This window comes from Gorilla gorilla, chromosome 20 (genome assembly GCF_029281585.2).
Source record: "Gorilla gorilla gorilla isolate KB3781 chromosome 20, NHGRI_mGorGor1-v2.1_pri, whole genome shotgun sequence".
NCBI classification, from domain to species: Eukaryota; Metazoa; Chordata; class Mammalia; order Primates; family Hominidae; genus Gorilla; species Gorilla gorilla.
In genome coordinates, this window is record NC_073244.2 from 46,348,251 (window position 1) to 46,369,899 (window position 21,649).

The window sequence follows — 21,649 nt, forward strand, 5'->3', positions numbered from 1 at the left end:
GGCAGGCAGCCCCTGGCACCCAGGGGGAGGGGAGGGGCTGGCAAGTGGGGGCCTAGACCCTGGAAGGCAGGGGACTGCGAGCTGGGCTGGCGGAGCAGAGGTGCAGAAGCAACTGAGTCCAAGTGAGTATGGTGGCAGGGAGGCCAGGGCACGGGGAGCAGGGCACCGGGGCAGTGGCACCCAGACGTGAGCAGGGTCAGGTGCTCTGGGTGAGGGAGCGTCGCTGTGCACCGCTACTGATTTAGGATGCAGGAGAGTGTGGCTTGGGGCTGCTTTGGGGATGGGCTCGGACCATCGCTGGGGCAGTGATGGGGCTCTGGGAAGAAACCACAGAGAGAAAAAACAAAGGGCCCCCCCTCAGCACCCCTTGTGGGTGAAGATTTTGCAGGAGAGTTTTCCTTGGGGTTCCCGAGTGCGGGGCAGATGGGGTGGAGGAGGTCTGCGTCTGGCCGAAGAATGGAAGGATGTCCAGGTGATCAGACACCTGCAGGCTGCAATCTGGGAGGTGGATGGGGGCAGTGGGCTGTGAGTGACCGCATTCTAGCACCTGGGCACATAACAGGTGTGTGTGTGTGTGTGTGTGTGTGTGTGTGTGTGTGTATGCATGCACACACATGGCTGCCCATGCACCTTCCTCTGTAAGCTTCAGTCGACTTTTCTTCATTAATCCCCACTAAGGAAACTTTTTATTTTTCGTTACTTTTTTTTTTTTAAGAGACGGGACTCTCACTATATTGCCCAGGCCAGTCTCAAACTTCTGGGCACAAGAGATTCTCCCAACTTGGCCTTCCAAAGTGCTGGGTTTACAGGTGTGAGCCACTGCGCCCGGCCCCAACTACGGAAACTTTTTAGATGCATTTGTCCTCATCCCATCCTTCCCTTGGCATTTTAATCCAACAGATCTGTTGTACATATGTTTATGGACTGTGGCCACACACACTGTAATAGCTGAGGTTGATTTGGCCCCCATCCCGAGAACTTGTTTTCCCCACTGTTAAGAGTGCATGGTCTACCTGCTTGTTTCATGTCTGCCCGGGCACGTGCTCATCCTCATCTGCATCTCTCTCCTGTACCTTCCCGTCACAGGTGCAAGGGCAGCGTCGGCCAGGTGTCCATCGGTGCGTGTCTGAGTGGACGCGTCCATAGCCATCCTCAGTGTGTGTGTGCAGTTCCTTGCATCTTTGTTAGCCTGGCATGCATGCTGGGCTGTGTGTGTGTGTGTGTGTGTGTGTGTGTGTGTGTGTGTGTGTGTGTGTGCTGAATCAGGGCTGTGTCTGTCCAGGTGTGTGTGGACAGCAGCAGAGGCATTGCATGCATGCCTTGGGAACTATGTGAGTGCCAGCTCATCCCTGTGGGCACAGGGGTCCCTGTGCCTGTCTGTGTGTTCAGGGTCCTGTCTGGGTATCTGTATGAGTCTCTGCTGCGTGTGCCTGCCCCTTCTGGCTGGGGCTACATCTGTCACATTTCATCCCCACGATTGGATGTGTCTGTGCATGTGTCTCTGTCCGTGGGAAGAGGGCGGTGAAGGCTGGGAAAAGCAATTGCTTGGAAACCCTGGCTGCAACCCCAAGGCAACCCACGGAGCAGCAGGGTGCCAGGGGCTCCCTAGCCCCCACCCTGGGCCTTCCTGGCCCTGCTCAAAGCCCAGCCAGGAGTGCCTGACCCCTTTCTTACTCCCCACTTACCCTGAAAGCCCCCCGCAGGCTAAAACACCCTCTCCCCGAGGGAACAGGACTCTTTTGTACCGGGGACCAGCTTCTGGTGAGGGTGCGGACACCAGGGGCCGTCTGTGGGGTGGTAGAGGGCGGCAGGAATTCACGCGGCATGTCGGGAATGCTGATACTGTGAAACCCAGTCATTGATGGCTCTGGGTTCCTGCCCGCCACCCCCAGGCCCCGGCCGTGGGACATCTGCTCCCTCACTCCACTCGCCACACCCCTCAGTCTCACCCCCGTACCCCGATGCGGTCGTTCCCCTTTCCCTCCCCACAGTTCTCCGACACCCCAGCTTGGAGGGAGTTGTTGCCAGAGAGTGGCTTCGAGGCTGTGTGGGAGGGTCCCGGGCACAACGGGAGGCCATATGGGCAGCCTGACAACAGGTCACAACCCATGCAGGAGATACTGAAGCGGGGGTGGGTTGGGTGCCTCGATCCCGCCCCCTTGCACCTGAGTGCCTCTTGTTGCATGCAGGTTGTCTGGCAGCTTCAGGTGGACCCAGAAGACATCCCCAACTCAGGGAGATTCAGGTGAGGGGCAGGGTACCAACTCTTTTCCCTTGCTTCAGCTTTGCAATGCTGGCCCTGCCTTGGCTCTCTGGTTCTTACTTTCTGGAGATCTCCAGGGGCATCACAGTGACAAAGATAATGATCAGCACATCATCACTGCATAGAGACAGGACATGCAGCTAAGACTGCAGACCAACTATGTGGCCTTGGGCGAGTCACTTAACCTCTCTGGACCTCAGCTGTAAAATGAGGATAATGCATCTTCCTCAAAGAGATCCAATGAGTTAAGACAGCAGAATAAGCAGTGAGGGCTGGCACATGGCCAATGTCATAGAAGGGTTTATAATTATAAGTAATAGCAGCAGGCCGGGTGAGGTGGCTCATGCCTGTAATCCCAACACTTTGGGAGGCTGAGGCAGGAGGATCGCTTGAGCCAAGGAGTTCAAGACCAGTCTGGGCAACACAGAACATGGCAAGACTCCCATCTCTTAAAAAAAAAAAAATAACCAAATAAATAAACTAAAATAAAATTAGCCAGGCATGGTGGTGTGTACCTGAGGTCCCAGTTACTCTGAAGGATCGCTTAAGCCTGGCAGATTGAAGCTGCAGTTGAGTGAGCCACGATTGCACCATCGCATTCCAGCCTGGGCGACAGAGCTGAGACCCCATCTCAAAAAGTAAAAAGTTAAAAAATATCAGCAGACCAGGCATGGTGATTTACACCTGTAATCCTTTGGGAAGCCAAGGCAGGAATATTGCTGGAGGCCAGGAGTTGAAGAACAGCCTGGGCAACATAGTGAGACCCCACCTCCACAACCATTTCCACAAAAAAGAAGAAAAATTAACTGGGTGTGGTGGAGCATACCAGAAGCTGAGACAAGAGGATAACACGAGCTCAGGATTTTGAGGCTATAGTGAGCTGTTATTGTGCCACTGCATTCCAGCCCGGGCAATGAAACAAGACCCTGTCTCAGAAAAATAAGTAAATAAATGCATAAATAAATAATAATAGCAGCAGCAGCTAACATATGAATGGGCCCCTTCCTGAAGCCCAGATGGAACACCCCCTTTCACTTCCCCCAGCCTTTAACCCTCTCCTCTCCCTTTCCAGCGATCACTCACTCGCTGTACAGAATGATATTCCTCACCGCACTGCCTCTGTTCTGGATTATGATTTCAGGTAACGGCTGACAGGTGCTGGGGACCTAAAGGCTTTGGCCCCTGAGCAGGTTGGAGGTGGGTCCCCGCAGCCCCCCGGCATGTGGTTGGGGATGGGAGCCGGAGGGGGTGATCGGGTAGGACGTGTCCCTGAGCCTCAGCTCTCCTGCTTGCCCGCAGCCTCCCGAGGGGGTCACTGGGGTGCCTGGATGCCCTCGTCCATTTCGGCCTTCGAAGGCACGTGCGTCTCCATCCCCTGCCGCTTTGACTTCCCGGATGAGCTGCGGCCCGCTGTGGTGCATGGTGTCTGGTACTTCAATAGCCCCTACCCCAAGAACTACCCCCCGGTGGTCTTCAAGTCGCGCACCCAAGTAGTCCACGAGAGCTTCCAGGGCCGCAGCCGCCTCCTGGGGGACCTGGGCCTGCGAAACTGCACCCTCCTGCTCAGCAACGTCAGCCCCGAGCTGGGCGGGAAGTACTACTTCCGTGGGGACCTGGGCGGCTACAACCAGTACACCTTCTCAGAGCACAGCGTCCTGGATATCGTCAGTGAGTCCCCAGCGGTTGTGCAGGCACCGGGAGCTGGGGCAGCGGGGCGGGAAGGAGTGTGGCCGGAAGGCCTCCCCGCACCTTCCCCAGCAGGCCTGGATGGCAGATCTGGGAGGTGCTGATTTGGCTGGGGGTGCAAACCTCAAGGCCCACGCAGACCATGCAGATGACAGACATGAACAAAGCAGGGCCCCAAAATAGTCTTGCTGCCCTCAGGGGGAAACAGGTGCTGCTACTCTTTTGGAAACACCTGGAGAAAGGCAGTGGGGCCAGGGGGTAGGGGCAAGGCTGCTGGGTCCCCACTCTAGCGTGGTGATCTTGGGCAAGTGACTTAACTTCCTTGGGCCTTGGTTTTCTTTTCCGTAAAATGGGGATAAGAACAGCACTTAAGGCAATGAGTGAAAAGCCATCAGATGCCCAGAGCAGCACCTGGCACGTGGCCCCCAGCTCTGGCCAACAGAAAGCAGGGCGGTGGCTGTCAGGTGTTCTGAATTTTCAAGATAAAACGGAATTTTGGATTCTTTGGTGTAATCTCCTAATTCTTAAATTTTGGCTGCTGATTCAGATTTCTTTTTTTAAAATCCTTTAAGCCAAATAGAATACAGCTATGGCCAGACATGGCAATCAGAATAGGGCACACTGCCTGATTTCAGGGATCCCCCTGCCTCATTTCTGAGTGGCGCTGCTGCTTGGAGTCCTCAGCGCAGAGTCCCTATGAGAGAGCCGGGTTCACCCTGGTGCAGAAAGAGACTGCACAGGTGCAGTACACACACACACCACTCTACAGAAATCACACACTACACACTGCACACTCTACCTACACACTACCCACACACCACACACTACACATACATCACACACTACACAAACCACACACCACACACTGCTCCTGCTACCTACACACTGCCCACACACCAAACATACACATCACACCAAACACACCACACACACACCACACTACGCAAACCACACACCACACACTGCATACACTACACACACACTACCCACACACCACACACACACCACACCAAACACACACCACACACACACACCACACTACAAAAACAACTCACCACACACTACACACACACCACACCAAGCACACACCACACACATCACACACTACACAAACCACACACCACACACTTCATACACTACACACACTACCCACACACCACACACACACCACACCAAACACACACCACACACACACCACACTACAAAAACCACACACCACACACTGCATATGCTACATACACACTACACACACACCACACAAACACCACACCAAACACACACCACACACCCACCACGCTACAAAAACTACACACCACACACTGCACATGCTACACACACACTACCCACACACCACACCAAACACACACCACACACACCACACACTACATAAACCACACACCACACACTACATAAACCACACACCACACACTGCATATACTACCCACGTACCACACACACACCACACACCACATAAACTACACACCACACACTACCCACACACCACACACACTACACACACTACACACACCACACACACCACATACATACACCACACACTGCACATGCTACCCACACACCAAACATACACTACACACTACACACTGCACAAACCACACACACACTACACTCTATATACACTGTACACATACATGCGCTACCCACACATCACAACACAAACCACACACTCCACACACAACAAACATGCACAACACACACTACACAAACCACACACCACACACACACCACAGTGCACACACTACCCACATGCCACACACTACACACACCACATACATACACCACACACTGCACATGCTACCCACACATCAAACACACACTACACACTGCACAAACCACGCACACACTACACCCTATACACACTACACATACATGCACTACCCACACATCACAACACAAACCACACACTCCACACACAACAAACATGCACAACACACACTACAAAAACCACACACTGCACACACACCACACAGTACCCAAACCACACACCACACACCACACACTCTACCTGCACACTACCCACACACCAAATACACACCACACACCAAACACACACCACACAAACCAGACACCATGCACACACCACACACACAAACCACACACTATACCCACCACACGCTGCACACACACACCACACACTACAGAAACCACACACTATACCCACCACACGCTGCACACACACACCACACACTACAGAAACCACACAACACACACTGCAGACACTACCCCTACACCAAACACACACCACACACTACACACAAATCACATGCTACACAAACCACACACACTACACCCTACCCACCCTGCACACATAATGCACTACCCACACACCACACACATACCACACACTACACACAGCACACACACACCACACATGATACAAACCACACACCGCATACACACCACATACTACACTCACACCACACAAACCACACCACACACACACCACACACCACACATACCATGTACTACGCAAACCACATACCACACACGACCCAAACTACACAACACACCACACACACTGCACACATACATGTACTACCCACACATCACACACACACCACACATGACACAGACCACACGCCACATACACCATGCACTACACTCACACCACACAAACCACACATGACACACACAACACACACTGCACACATACCATACACAAAAACCACACACTACACACATACATCACAAACACACCACACACTACACAAACCACACACATCACACTACACACATGCACCACACACCCACACCACACACACACACACACACACACACACACACACATACCTACACACACACACACTCACATGCCCGGCGGAGGGTAAACCAAGCAGGCATGGGAGAGGAGAGCCGCTTGAGAAGTGATGAGGTGTGGGGAGCCCACGCTGACGCCAGAGCCACAGGGTTTGTAGCCAGTGTTACCTGGTGCCAGCTGCAGCCTCAGTTTCTTCATCTCAAAATGAGCAAAATTACAGTACTCACCCTCTCGCTTTGCGGGAGGGACTGGCAAGTTAAACACCGTCAAGTGCTCTGGCCACGACACTGTGATTTTCATTACGATGGCGCTCTGGTGGCTCCGTGGAGGGCTCCGGGGTGACCAAGAGGAGGAAGGGTGAAGGGAATTCTGAATCCGGAGGCAGGGAGCGGAGGCGGTACCGTTGAGGAGTACCATTGCCAGCAATGGAGGTGGACAAGGAGGAGGGTGGGTGGGGTGGGACCGGGACCGTAGCCCAGTGCTGCTTCGTCAGCCGTCCCTTTCCCCGCCTCGTATAGACACCCCCAACATCGTGGTGCCCCCAGAGGTGGTGGCAGGCACGGAAGTGGAGGTCAGCTGCATGGTGCCGGACAACTGCCCAGAGCTGCGCCCTGAGCTGAGCTGGCTGGGCCACGAGGGGCTGGGGGAGCCCGCTGTGCTGGGCCGGCTGCGGGAGGACGAGGGCACCTGGGTGCAGGTGTCACTGCTGCACTTCGTGCCCACGAGGGAGGCCAACGGCCACAGGCTGGGCTGCCAGGCCTCCTTCCCCAACACCACCCTGCAGTTCGAGGGCTACGCCAGCCTGGACGTCAAGTGTGAGCCTGGGTGCGGGCGGGGCGGGGTGGGGCGGGGTCCGGGGAGGGGGTGGATCTGGGGATGCGGCCGGAGGCGGGGCCGGGCCGTGATGGGGGCGGGGCCATGCCCAGGGCCAGGCAGGGATTGGGGGGTTGGGTGGGACGGGCGCGGAACCAGGCAGTCCTGGGGCAGGGCCAAGGCTGAGGGCGGGGCCGGGCAGTGTTAGGGGCGGGGCCGGGCTGGGAGAGGGCACTGGGCCGGGTCCCCAGCACCTGCTCACTAACCTCGCTGTGTCGCGGGCCTTAGACCCCCCGGTGATTGTGGAGATGAACTCCTCGGTGGAGGCCATCGAGGGCTCCCACGTAAGCCTGCTCTGTGGGGCTGACAGCAACCCCCCGCCGCTGCTGACCTGGATGCGGGACGGGACAGTCCTCCGGGAGGCGGTGGCCGACAGCCTGCTCCTGGAGCTGGAGGAGGTGACCCCCGCCGAGGACGGCGTCTATGCCTGCCTGGCTGAGAATGCCTATGGCCAGGACAACCGCACCGTGGGGCTCAGTGTCATGTGTGAGTGGCCCACTCTGTGCGTCCACACGCCCACCTGCAGCCGAGAGATAAAGGGAAAGGGGCCTCATCCAGGGCGAGCACGGGCTGGGTCCCGCAGGGGACCGGCCATAAACACAGTCGAGGCCAAGGTAGACAGGAGGGTTGCAAGTCAAGGTGTACCTTCATTCTTTCCACAAGAATCTGGGGAACACCTGCTCTGCCTCATCCTCCTTCCAGGACAAGAGCCAGGCCTACCTCCTAGGGAAGCCTGTTAACTGCAGCTTCCTGGGGGCAGTTCCTGGTTGTTCTGGGACTTGATGTGGGCCTGGCCCCAGGAATCTGCGTTTTACTTTATAAAATTTTTTTGGAGACAAGGCCTTGCTCTGTTGCCCAGTCTGGAATGCAGTGGCACCATGATAGCACCACTTGCCCTCAAACTCCTGGGCTCAAGCAAGTCTACTACCCCAGCCTCCTGAGCAGCTGGGCCTACAGGTGTGCACCACCACACTCCAGGCTAATTTTCAGATTTTTTTTTGTATAGGTGGGATTTTGCTATGTTGCCCAGGCTGGTATCAAACTCTTGGGCTCAAGCAAGCCTCTCACCTCAGCCTGCTGCGCTGCTGGGCCCACAGGCAGGTGCCACCACACCCAGCCAATTTTTCTATTTTTTTATAGAGACAGAGAATCGATATGTTCCCTGGGCTGGTCTTAAACTTCTGGGCTCAAGTGATCCTCCCGCCTCAGCCTCCCAAAGTGCTGGGATTAGAGGGATGAGCCACTGTGCCTGTCCAGGAATCTGCATTTTTAAATGAATTCCATTGTAGTTCTAATGAGAGGGTTGAGGGGACTTCAGGCCTCATCCAGCCCCTTGTATGCACATTTATATTACTGGGCCAGCAAGAAGGGAACTGGTCAGAAGAGGATTCTTAGCTGAGAACCAAAGAGATACCATTCAATTCATTCACAAATGTGTACTGAGGCAAAGTGCCCAGCACTGGGGATATTAATAATGACAGCCGCAGCCAACATTTACTCCACAGCTCTTGAGTGCTTTTTTTTTTTTTTTTTTTTTTTTGAGACAGAGTCTGGCTCTGTCACCAGGCTAGAGGGCAATGGAGCAATCTTGGCTCACTGCAACCTCCCACTTCCCTGTTCAAGCAATTCTCCTGCCTCAGCCTCCCGAGTAGCTAGAATTATAGCTACCACACCTGGCTAATTTTTGTATTTGTAGTAGAGACAGGGTTTCACCATGTTGGCCAGAATAGTCTCAAACTCCTGACCTCGTGATCTGCCCACCTCGGCCTCCCAAAGTGCTGGGATTACAGGCGTGAGCCACCACACTCAGCCTAATTTTTGTATTTTTAGTAGAGACAGGGTTTCACCATGTTGGTCAGGCTGGTCTCGATCTCCTTACCTCAGGTGACCTGCCTACCTCAGCCTCCCAAAGTGCTGGGATTACAGGTGTGAGCCACCACGCTCGGACTCCTGCATGCTTTTGACATGCAATCTTCCCCCCGCCATTCCCACGGCTGGCTCTGCCCACCTCCTAGGCTCGCTGAAGCCTTCCCCCATCATCCTATCCCAAACTGTAACTACCCTGATTTTCCATACCCTCAGCCCCTTTATTTTTCTCTACACACTTCTTCCTATCTTACAAATTATATATTTTATTTAATTACATCGGCTGTTTCCACATGGGCCTTGTTCAAGCTAGAGCAACGCCTGTCACTCAGCAGGTTCTCAGTGAATGTTGGATGATCACCCCTATGAGGTTGGAACTATTACAAAGCCCATTTTCCAGAAGAGAAAAGTGAGGCCCAGAGAGGTTAAGATGTGGGTCCACACACAACTGGACAGGGGTAGAGTAGGGATCTGAAGACAAGCATGCTGGCTACCAAGCTGCTGTTCTTGGAAATGAGATAGCCAGGACTGGGGTCACCTGAGCCTTCCTGAACCAGTGTGCTTGGTTTGGGGTGGGATCTGGGGTCATATCTGGGGGTGGTAGTTGGCTGGCAGAAGAAGCACCTCCTGGGTTCTGACCATCAGTCCCGTCCCACCCCGCAGATGCACCCTGGAAGCCGACGGTGAACGGGACAATGGTGGCCGTAGAGGGGGAGACGGTCTCTATCTTGTGCTCCACACAGAGCAACCCGGACCCTATTCTCACCATCTTCAAGGAGAAGCAGATCCTGTCCACGGTCATCTACGAGAGCGAGCTGCAGCTGGAGCTGCCGGCCGTGTCACCCGAGGATGATGGAGAGTACTGGTGTGTGGCTGAGAACCAGTATGGCCAGAGGGCCACCGCCTTCAACCTGTCTGTGGAGTGTGAGTACCTTCCGCTCCCCTATGCTGGGGATGGACGGTTCCGTGGGGGACACCAGGGCTACTGTGGGTGCCCACGCATCCCAATCAGTATTGGCTTTGCCTGTCCTCCGCAGAGACAAGGAAGGGAGGACAGGGAAGCTGAATTCACAGCAGGAAAATAAAATCCCATCTGAGAATATTGTGTTCCCACATCTGGGAGTGGCCTTTTTTTTTTTTTTTTGAGACAGAGTCTTGAGTCTTGCTCTGTCACCTAGGCTGGAGTGCAGTGGCAGGATCTCGGCTCACTGCAATTGCTGCCTCCTGGGTTCAAGCAATTCTCCTGCCCCAGCCTCCTGAGTAGCTGGGATTATAGGCGCTCGCCACCACACCTGGCAAATTTTTGTATTTTTAGTAGAGACGGGGTTTTGCCATGTTGGCCTGGCTTGTCTCGAACCCCTGACCTCAGATGATCTGCCTGCCTCAGTCTCCCAAAGTCCTAGGATTACAGGCGTGAGCCACCAGGCGCAGCCTGGGGTGGGCTTTTGACCAGTGAAATTTCTGGATCCTGTGGCCACTGCCCCTCTGCACTAACCGAAACAATGACCATGATCTCTAACCTGTGTAGAGTGTCGCTATGTAGCAGGCACTGTTGGAAGCGCTGTACAGCAACCCACTCATTTAATCCTCATGACATCTTCATGAGGGAGGTTCTATTACTGTTTCCCTGTTTACGGAGAAGGAAACTGAGACCCAGAGAGGTTATGCCACTTGCCTAAGTTCCCACAGCCAGGAAATGGCAGAATTTGAGGTTTGAATCCAGGCAGTCTGGTTCCATTCTTCTTCCCTGCCCAAGGCTGACCTCATCCTATGTTATGACAGCAGAATACATTGATGGGGTAATTGTTATACACAAAAGGCTGTGCGGCTCTGTGAGAGGTGGAGGATAGGGCTGAGAAGACACCACACTTATGAACAGGTACAGAATAGCTGGAGAGATGACATAGATGCACATAAAAAGCTACTGTCTTGGAAATGAAACTCACCATTGCACCGCTGGCCAGCGCCTCTCATCTCCTCACTATGGACTGTGCCACCATCTCCCACCACCCCTACCCCCACAGCCATCACTCCAGGTTGTAGCAGCCAAGTCACAGTTTTGACTCCCCTTCCTTAAGCAACTCCCTCTGGAATATCGCCTTCCTGTTTCCATTTCCCCTGTTTCCTCCCAAGTTCCTGTTGGCTTCTAGCACTCCTCCCCAAATTTCACCTCTCTGGTCTTCACGATGCCCACAATAGCCCCCACCACACAAGTTTGCCAGAAGGTTCGATGACATTCAACATGCAAAGAATTCAAAGCAGTGTCTGCTACACAGTACATGCTCTGTGCTGTGTACATGGCGACAATCAGTACATGACAGATACAGGTTAGTCCTCGGGGGCAACCTCTTGTGGCAAAGCCGTCCCTCTCCTGCTGACCTATAATCTTCAGGCACTTTCCCTCCTGGTTCTGTTCCCTAGCGGGGCTGATGTGATCCTGGCGCGGGGCTGCATGGTCCCCTGCTCCCTCCAACTGTGCGTGCTGTCCTGGGCCAGCTTCCTCCTCTGGTTGTCCCCTGTTCCCCGTTACACCCCACACCAGTGATTCTTCAGTTTAAGAGTCAGAGAGAGGAGCCGATGGGAGTACTTGAACAAGCATGCAGCACCAACTCACATACATTTTCCGGTGGGGTGCAGATCTCTCCTTTATAGTAAGAGCAGCGGGCAGCAAATGCGCGTTAGGGGCCTGCCCTGGGCCAGACCTTGAATCCTCTACAGCTGTTTTCTGGCTCAGTTCTTATTTTTATTATTACTATTATTTTTTTTTTTGAGACTGAGTCTCGCTCTGTCGCCCAGGCCGGAGTGCAGTGGCATGATCTTGGCTCACTGCAACCTCTGCCTCCCAGATTCAAGTGATTCTCCTGCCTCAGCCTCCCAACTAGCTGGGATTACAGGCATGCGTCACCATGCCCAGCTAATTTTTTATTTTTAGTAGAGACGGGGTTTCTCCATGTTGCCCAGGCTGTTCACCAACTCCTAGCCTCAAGTGATCCACCCGCCTCGGCCTCCCAAAGTGCTGGGATTACAGGTGTGAGCCACCATGCCCAGCCTATCTGGCTCATTTTCAATTCTAGGGTCACCCTGTGAAACAGGGGTGTGTTATCATTATCCCCTTTACCAAGGAGAAAACTCAAGGGCGGAATTCCCTGAGGCCAGGCAGCTATAAAAGTGGGTCTGAGCCCGGTAATTCCAGACTCCTGTCTGCCCCAGCTGTTAAACCTCTGGCTGCCTCACCTCCCTCACAGCTCTTAGCACTCCAGGACTCAATCTGGCTTCTCTTGAAAACGAACACGCAGGCAGATGTGGAGTGTGCAGGCCTCACCTGCTAGAGTTGAGGGGAGCAGTGGCCCTGTCCCCTGCCCCACCTGCCAGCTCCCCACTCTTCACCCAGGCCTGTGTCAAAGTGCTTGCCCTTGGAGAGTGCGACCCTCAGGCCCCCTCCCTTTCCACACAGTCAATGTTCCCTGGCACCAGGTCTCCAATGTTCACTGACAATGGTGGTGACCCTTGAGCAGGGCCTTCTGTTTTACCTGTCAACCCCAGAGCCCTGAACGGCACGGGGCATGCAGGAAGTGTGCAACCTTACCGAGTGCCTGAGATGTCTAGGGAACTAGCTTGAGTACGTTGTACGCATTGACCTATTTTGTTCTTACAACCATGTGATTGAGGGGAGGGTACCATTCTTCAACCCAGTTTAATACAAGGAAACAGAAGTTTGACTGACATCCCGTCCCAACAGGGCTGAACAGACCTGGGCTAGAATCCCAGCTCTGTCCCCATCCTCCTGCCTGAGCTCAGGTGAGTGACTTCAGCTTTGCAACCCTTAGCAAGGGTTCATAACAGTATCTTACCACAAAGATGGCTGTGAGAACTAAGAGAATTAGGCTGGGCGTGGTGGCCCACACCTGTAGTCCCAGCACTTTGGGAGGCTGAAACAGTTGGATCACTTGAGGCCAGGAGTTCGAGACCAGCCTGACCAACCTGACAAAACCCCATCTCTACTAAAAATACAAAAATTAGCCAGGCGTGATGGCGCACACCGGCAGTCCCAGCTACTCAGGAGGCTGAGGCAGGAGAATCGCTTGAGCCCGGGGGGGTGGAGGTTGCAGTGAGCTGAGATGGAGCCAGTGCACTCCAGCCTGGATGACAGAGCAAGACTGTCCCACCCCCCCACTCCAGCCTGGATGACAGAGCAAGACTGTCCCACCCCCCACTCCAGCCTGGATGACAGAGCAAGACTGTCCCACCCCCCACTCCAGCCTGGATGACAGAGCAAGACTGTCCCACCCCCCCCACTCCAGCCTGGATGACAGAGCAAGACTGTCCCACCCCCCCACTCCAGCCTGGATGACAGAGTGAGACTGTCCCACCCCCCACTCCCCCCCCAAAAAGAAGAACTAAGAGAACAATACTGAGTGTTCATAGTGCTTCGTACTCTGTGGATATTGGATGCCATCATCTTTCTCACTGATTTTTCCTTTGGACTCCAGGTTAAATATTTGTTGTGTGTTTTGCTGCTGAGGTTTTGCTCATGTGGCCTCTCTGCTGGAATGGTTCTGTCTATCCACCCATGAGTACTTGGGGGGGATGTTACGTATTTTTATTTTTATTTTTTATTTTTTTGAGACAGGGTCTTGCTCTGTTGCCCAGGCTGGAATGCAGTGGTTTGATCATCGCTCACTGCAGCCTCAACCTCCTGGGCTCAACTGATTCTCACACTTCAGCCTCCTGAGTAGCTGGGACTACAGGCACACATCACCATGCCCAGTTAATGTTTTAATTTTTTGTAGAGATGGGGTCTTGCTCTGTTGCCCAGGCTGGTCTCAAACTCCTGGGCTCAAGTGATCCTCCTGCCTTGGCCTCCCAAAGTGCTGGAATGACAGGTGTGAGCCACCGCGCCCGGCTGGGATGTTAAGTGTTTACAACACACTTGCGCGCCTATCTTCGGAGTCCCGTAGCCCCTTGTGAGTTACTGACTGTAACCCCCTGGTTTGCACAGATGAGAACTCCATCCTGGAGGCCCAGGAGCCTGAGTGGCCTCACCCAGCCAGTAGATGGCAGAGCTGGGATTCAAGCCAAATCCATCCCACCACAAACTCCTCATTCTTTGTACCTCTGTCTTAGAGGTTTGTCTAGAGTCCCATAACAGTTTCCGCAGCTTCACAGGTTGTCTGAAAAGATACTAAGCACGTGCACCGGCAGGGTGTCGGTGTTCCGCCAACATCCAGGTCGAACACTTTGTCACCAGAGCACCAGCGGGGCTGTCTTGAGTGGAAGTGCTTTGAAAAAGTTTTATGTCTGTCGGTTCAGGTTCGCTGTTATTAATGTACTCTGTGGTGTGTTAGCTGGTTAACGCTATAGCGAGCATATTGCATCTCTGCCCGAACAGGACTTTTTATTCAGTAGACTTAGAGATGTTTGCACGGAGGTTCCCATTCCTGGCGTGAATCCGTGTGCCCATGTGACTCCCAGGTCCACCACCGTTACCGGCACATTCTTTTTGCTGGCAATTGAAAATAGGTGGGGTAGGTGAGCCAAGGGTCTCTTGCCTGTGTGTAAGTGGGTTTTGGTGAGAACTCACTGAGAACCAGTGCTCAGTCTAGAGCAAGCCAAGGAGGGTGCTGGACTCTCCGGCCAAGAAAGAGAACATAGTTTAAAAAGCAGCATTCTGTGCTGTAATACAATTTCGTATTTTGGTACAAAAATTAGCCAGGCATGGTGGCACGCACGTGTAGTCCCAGCTACTCAAGAGGCTGAGGCAGGACAATCACTTGAACCTGGGAGGCAGAGGTTGCAGTGAGCAGAGATCGCGCCACTGCACTCCAGCCTGGGTGACAGAGAGACTCCGTCTCAAAAATCATAGTAATAACAATAATAATAATAATAATTTCCTGTTTTGAAAAATGAAAGAAAAAAACCTACCAGTACTATTTTTGTAATCCAGTGGCAGCAAAGCAAAGCTCAACCAAGTGACTTTGGGTGGAGGGTGGTGTTTGGTGCTAGTGGCAGGAGGGAATCTCATGGGTGAGGGAGGGCCGGGGTTCAAGGGGGCTTTAGGGGAGGAAGCAGGGGGCATCTGCAGTGCAGACTGAAAGGAAGGAGCAGAGCCTGGAAGCCAGAAAGGAGGGGATAGTCTAAGCCTGTGTGAGCGGGTCTGGGGAGGCCGGGGGTTGGGAGAGTTCCATGGTTCCTCCCTTCTACGTGTGGGGCCCAGAGTGGAGAAGGAGCAAGCCCCTGTCTTGATGGAAACAGGAGGCCCCTTGTATCAGTGTGTGATGCAGGGAGGGTGAGTGCTGGGGAGGAGAACGGAGTGATGCAGGGAGTGAATGATACGTGGAGCGAGGTGCAGCTTCCCTGGGTGGTCAGAGAAGGAGACGCCGCGTGGGTAGAGGCCAGTTTGGAGCGAGGGAGGACGTTCCACAGGCAATTGATGGAAGTGTTCCAAGTTGAGGGAGAAACGCACAGACCCTGGAGTGGGAGAAAGCTCCATGATTTTCAGACACAGCAAGGAACCGGTGTGGCTGGAAAGGACTTAGCCAGGGGGAGAGAAGGAGAGAGCGTGTGGTCAGGCAGGGCCTGAGGGACCTTGTAGATGAAAGACTTTGTATTTTGGGCTGGGCACAGTGGCTTGCGCCTTATAATCCCAGCACTTTGGGAGGCCAAGGCAGGAGGATTGCTTGAGCTCAGGAGTTCAAGACCAGCATGGGGAACATAGCAAGACCCTGTCTCTACAAAAACAAACAAAAACCCTCCAGTAACTATCATGAGTATGACAGATTTACCGCCCTCTGCAATTCTGAACATAAAGCTTTAAAACCAAAAGGTTTTTTGCAAATTTGGCACCACCCTGATTTGACAGCAAAATCTTGCCTAAAGAACACAACGCTGTTTGTAATCTATACTGATTTCATTTAGGGTGAATATTCGTACTTTTTGCTGTATACATTACATTGAACTATGTGAAATTTTTTCTGCATGTCAAAAATGGTCAAATGTGGCTGGGCACAGTGGCTTATGCCTGTAATCCCAGCACTTTGGGAGGCTGAGGTGGGAGGATCACTAGAGGCCAAGAGTGCAAATGAGCTATAGTACTGCCACTGCACTTCAGCCTGGGCGACAGGGCCAGACCCTGTCTCTAAACGATAAAAAATAAAGGATTTGTATTTTAGGTGAACCACGGAGCAACAGAAGGAGGGTTTTGAGCAGAGAGTGCCATGATCTGATTTATGTATTACAAGGTGAATGAGGTTAGAGAGAGTGTAAGAGCCAGGGCCCAGGAGAAACGGCCCGTCCCTGTGACATAGTGCTCTGTCCAGGCTGAACCTGAGGCTAGAGTCGCCTCAAAAGTGGCACCAGAAGAATTACCCCAAGAGAGCACCCCAAACCACCCCGAAATGAGGCCACTTGGGATTCCAAAGAGAGAGGCACTAAACCACCAGGTGATCATCAGTCCGAAGCATTTGGGAGGGGAACTTGCACAGTGCTACGGCGAGAGAAAGGGAGGGTCTACCCAGACACGTCCGTGAGGGTCAGGGTATGGGTTTACATGAGGGTTTAAGGAATTTGGCCCAGGGCTGGGGCTGGTTTCTTTCATTCTTTCATTTTTGTTGTTGTTGTTTGGGGTTTTTTTGAGACAGCATCTCATTCTGTCACCTCGCCTGGAGTGCAGTGGCGAGATCTCAGCTCACTACAACCTCTGCCTCCCAGGCTCGAACGATTCTCCTGCCTCAGCCTCCCGAGTAGCTGGGACTACAGGTGTGCACCACCACACCTGGCTAATTTTGTATTTTTAGTAGAGACAGGGTTTCACTATGTTGGCCAGGCTGGTCTCGTACTCCTGACCTCAAGTGATCCACTCACTCTTCGGCCTCGCAAAGTGCTAGGATTACAGCAGTGAGCCACCATGCCCGGCCTCTTTCAGTGTTTTGAGCAACAACCTAAACACCTTTATCAGTGCCTGGGAATGTTCAAGGCCCCAGGCGTGGGTTAGTGAAGCTTGCAGTGAAAACAGGCAGCCGGCGGGGTCGTAGTGAGGTCAAGGCGCTCTCAGTCAGGACAGAGAAAAAAGGAGGGGAAATTGGAGGGCCCTACATGAAGCTACCGCCCCCATCCTTGGCCGCACTGGCCTTGCCTTGAGCCAAGGAGTCTCCCGGGCCGGGCCTCGCGTTGGCTCCGGGCCACCGTCAGTCCTGATTTTGCCCCTGCAGTCGCCCCTGTGCTCCTCCTGGAGTCCCACTGCGCGGCAGCCCGAGACACAGTGCAGTGCCTGTGCGTGGTGAAGTCCAACCCGGAGCCGTCCGTGGCCTTTGAGCTGCCGTCGCGCAATGTGACCGTGAACGAGAGCGAGCGGGAGTTCGTGTACTCGGAGCGCAGCGGCCTCGTGCTCACCAGCATCCTCACGCTGCGGGGGCAGGCCCAGGCCCCGCCCCGCGTCATCTGCACCGCGAGGAACCTCTATGGCGCCAAGAGCCTGGAGCTGCCCTTCCAGGGAGCCCGTGAGTGGCGTGGACTTGGGGTGGGAGCCACAGGAGGGAGCGGGCTCGTCTTGGATCCAAGCTCCCAAGGCTGACCAACAGCCACAGAGCATGGGCTATGCAGATTGACAGAAAGGTCAAATTCTCCCTTTCCGGTTGGAGAGGAGAAGCCGCCCTGAGTTCGCCCCAAGTTTGCTAGGACCTTTGAGGTATGAGCCCCTCCCCAGGGCCCTCTAGCATGAAAGGGATTGCCCTGGCACGAGGAGGCTCCATGCCAATCAGTCAGTGCAAGGATGCCCCGGCTGTGTGAATACATTGACTGTCATCCCAGCACGTCTCCAAAGTTCTCAGGTGTCGTCACCACCACCCATAGCCCTAAGGGCGCCTGGGTCTTTTCTGTCCTCAGATCGACTGATGTGGGCCAAGATCGGGCCTGTGGGCGCCGTGGTCGCCTTTGCCATCCTGATTGCCATCGTCTGCTACATTACCCAGACACGCAGGAAGTGAGTGCCAGCTGGGGCTGATCTGGGGATGGGAGTCTCCAAAAAGGGACCTGGTGGGAGATAGAGGCCCAGAGTGGGTGGGGGAAGGCAGCACCATAAGTGCAGAGAAGGCAGATTCTGTTCTGGGAATGTTCAGCTGGACAGAGGAGAGAGGGTTCCTGTTAATTCCAGCCCCTGCTGGTCAGGGGCACACCAGGGCCTGGGCTGAGCCCTTTACACACATCATTTGAGACCTGTTTCCCCACATTCTATTTTGACAGCCTCCCTATCTCTAGGAACTCTCCCCTACACACTCCAGTGTGGTGGGGAAAGCCCAGGTACCCCACTGCAGCCACAGCAGCAGGTCCACTTGACGCCAGAAGCCCCAAAGGTTACACACATCTGGGGCAAAAAAAGATAGGCCTTGGCCGGGCGCGTTGACTCACGCCTGTTATCCTGCACTTTAGGAGGCCAAGGAGGAAGGATTGCTTGAGGCCAGGAATCTGACACCAGCCTGGGCAACATAGCAAGACCACATCTCTAAAAAAAAATTTTTTTAATTAGCCAGGCATGGTGGCACACACTGTAGTCCCAGCTACTTGGGAGGCCGAGGTGGAACGATTCTTGAGCTCAGGAATTAGAGGCCAGCCTGGGCAACATAGGGAGACCCCCATCTACAAAAAAACGAAAAAATTAGCTACTAGTGGCACGTGCCTGTTGTCACAGCTACTTGGGAGGCTGAGGAGGGAAGATCGCTTGAGCCTGGGAGGTTGAGGCTGTAGTGAGCTATGATTTCACCACTGTACTCCAGCCTAGGTGACAAAGAGAGACCCTGTCTCTAAAAACACACAAACAAACAAACAGACAGACAGACAGAAAGCCTCTCCAGCCCCAAACCACACCCACCTGGCCCAACTCAGCTGCAGCCGTGTTTCTTCCTTGTGGCACACACATCAGCTGTCCTGAGAAATAAATTAACCCCTCTGCTCCACATCCTGGTGGCAAGAGGGGCAGAAAGACCCAGAGCCTATGAGGGGAACCTGGAGAATCCAGGCGGGGGTCCTGAAAAACGGCAGAGCTCAGGGGCCAGGTGGCTCATCCCCAGCCATGCAGGGGCCACAGAGGTGGGAAGGATGGGCTGTGTGGGTAGGAGAGGCTGGTGGTTCTGAAAGGGCTGCTTGCCACATCTTAGAGATGGGTGGGAGAACTCTGAGGTACCCTGAGCCAAACTCCTAAAACACGTGGGGGTGCAGAAAGGGAGGGCAGAGAGAGGTCTGACAAGTCCTGCCCTGCAGAAAGAACGTGACAGAGAGCCCCAGCTTCTCGGCAGGGGACAACCCTCCCGTCCTGTTCAGCAGTGACTTCCGCATCTCTGGGGCACCAGAGAAGTACGAGGTAAGGACCAGGCTCCAGGCTGGCCTGGGAACCTGGATGCCAGGGACACTGAAGGCCTGGGAAGGGCCTGTGAGGCCAAGGGGCAGGGGAGTGGGAGCGGCCTCTCACAGGAGGAGAGGAAGGACATTCCAGGGCTGGGTTGGACCTGGAGGCTGGGGAGGAGGTGCCCAGGCTGAAGCTGTGTAGGGGGCGATGGGACGTGGGGCCTAAGGGCGCCCTCCCCTCCCTGCCTGTGTCTGTGACTGCATTTCCTTCTCCAATAGTCCAAAGAGGTTTCTACCCTGGAATCTCACTGAGCGCCCCAGGAGGTAGGTTCCGGGGGCCTCAGTGTGCCCTCCTCTGGGCCCTCCTTGGGCCCTGGGGTTGGCGTGCATGTCCGTGTGTCCCTGTCAGGCGTCAAGGTGGTCTCTGGTGACGTCCGGGCCTGCCCAGCGGTGCTGGCCTTGTCTAGTCTGTCCTGTTGCAGCTCCCTTCTGTCTGTGGCCACCGTCCTGTGTGTCCAAATTCCTGTGGCTAGGGGGTGGAGGGAGGGGTGGGAAGCATGGGGGGAACCCACATGTCACCTGCAGGACCTCCCAGATTGAGGGCGGACCCATGCAGGACCCATGTGGGGGCACGTACCAAACCAGGTATTTCCAGGAATTTGGAAAGATGGGGTCCCGACTAGGTGGTTTTCACCCAAAAAGATATTAGGGGTTACATTCTGTGCCCTCAAAACTCCTATGTTGAAAGCTTCCTGGACGGGGGCAGTGGCTCACACCTGTAATCCCACAACTTTGGGAATCTGAGGCGGATGGATCACTTGAGGTCAGGAGTTTGAGACCAGCCTGGCCAACATGGTGAAACCCCGTCTCTACTAAAAATACAAAAAATTAGCCAGGCGTGTTGGCGGGCGCCTGTAATCCCAGCTACTTGGGAGGCTGAGGCAGGAGAATTGCTGGAACCCAGGAAGTGGAGGCTGCAGTGAGCAAAGATCGAGCCATTGCAATCCAGCCTGGGTCTCAAAGAAAAAGAAGAAGAAGAAGAAGAAAGCTTCCTGGAGAAACTGAATTTGTAGGCAAATTTCAAGTTCAGCAATGATTAACACTGGCAGAAGCTCCAGAGTGGGACCCGGTGACCGCGGGGCTCGCTGGGCCTGCGGTCCTTGAGAAAGGAGGTTCTTGCAGGGATTTATTTGCGACTGAACTCAGGAGCTCTGAGGGTGCAAACACTCTGGCCTCTGCATTGGGAAAAGGCAGGGAGCAGGATCCTGCTAATGGGCGGTTTCCCCTCTTAGAGCGAGAGGCGCCTGGGATCTGAGAGGAGGCTGCTGGGCCTTCGGGGTGAGCCCCCAGAGCTGGACCTGAGCTATTCTCACTCGGACCTGGGGAAACGGCCCACCAAGGACAGCTACACGTTGACGGAGGAGCTAGCTGAGTATGCTGAAATCCGGGTCAAGTGAAGGAGCTGGGGGCAGCCTGCGTGGCTGACCCCCCTCAGGACCCTCGCTGGCCCCCACTGGCTGCGGGCTCCCTTCCTCCCAAAAGTAGCGGGGGCTGGGGCAGGAGGGGAATGAGGCAGGTGACAGTGAGGTCCTGGGGGCCTGACATCCCCCTCCTTCCCAGCTGCCCCTCCCTGCCAGCACCCCCATGCCCTCATTACGGCTCCTCTCTAACCTCCTTTACCCTCATCTGTCTGGAGGGGAGCTCTGTCTGTCCGTGTTATTTATTGCTACTCCCTGCCTGGTCTCCTGCCCCCACACCTGGCCCTGGGGCCTGTACAAAAGGGACATGAAATAAATGCCCCGAAGCAAAATGCCAGTCTAGATCCTGATGCTTTCTGATCCGCCTTTGGG

At 54.4% G+C, this 21,649-nt stretch overlaps 1 protein-coding gene across 2 annotated transcripts; it reads left to right on the top strand.

Moving 5' to 3' along the window:
- Window positions 1-36: 36 nt before the first annotated feature.
- On the top strand, window positions 37-21,614 carry MAG (myelin associated glycoprotein). 2 transcript variants are annotated; one of them, XM_019015854.4, is made up of 12 exons: window positions 93-122; window positions 2,190-2,245; window positions 3,336-3,404; window positions 3,563-3,931; window positions 7,244-7,540; window positions 7,827-8,084; window positions 10,128-10,388; window positions 17,672-17,959; window positions 18,345-18,441; window positions 19,716-19,815; window positions 20,079-20,123; window positions 21,092-21,194. In XM_019015854.4, the coding sequence occupies exons 3-11, from the start codon at window positions 3,359-3,361 to the stop codon at window positions 20,109-20,111; spliced, it is 1,749 nt and encodes a 582-aa protein (XP_018871399.2). In that variant the 5' UTR covers window positions 93-122; window positions 2,190-2,245; window positions 3,336-3,358; the 3' UTR covers window positions 20,112-20,123; window positions 21,092-21,194. The 2 variants fall into 2 exon arrangements, with proteins under 2 accessions (XP_018871400.2, XP_018871399.2); XM_019015855.4 differs by lacking the exon at window positions 20,079-20,123 and having other exon boundaries at window positions 37-122; window positions 21,092-21,614.
- Window positions 21,615-21,649: the final 35 nt, after the last annotated feature.

Coding starts and splice junctions, on each gene's coding strand:
- MAG (XM_019015855.4), top strand. CDS start 3,359: ATGATATTCCTCACCGCACTGCCTCTGTTCTGGATTATGATTTCAG. Junction 3,405..3,562: donor GTTCTGGATTATGATTTCAG/GTAACGGCTGAC, acceptor GCTTGCCCGCAG/CCTCCCGAGGGGGTCACTGG. Junction 18,442..19,715: donor ATTACCCAGACACGCAGGAA/GTGAGTGCCAGC, acceptor CCTGCCCTGCAG/AAAGAACGTGACAGAGAGCC.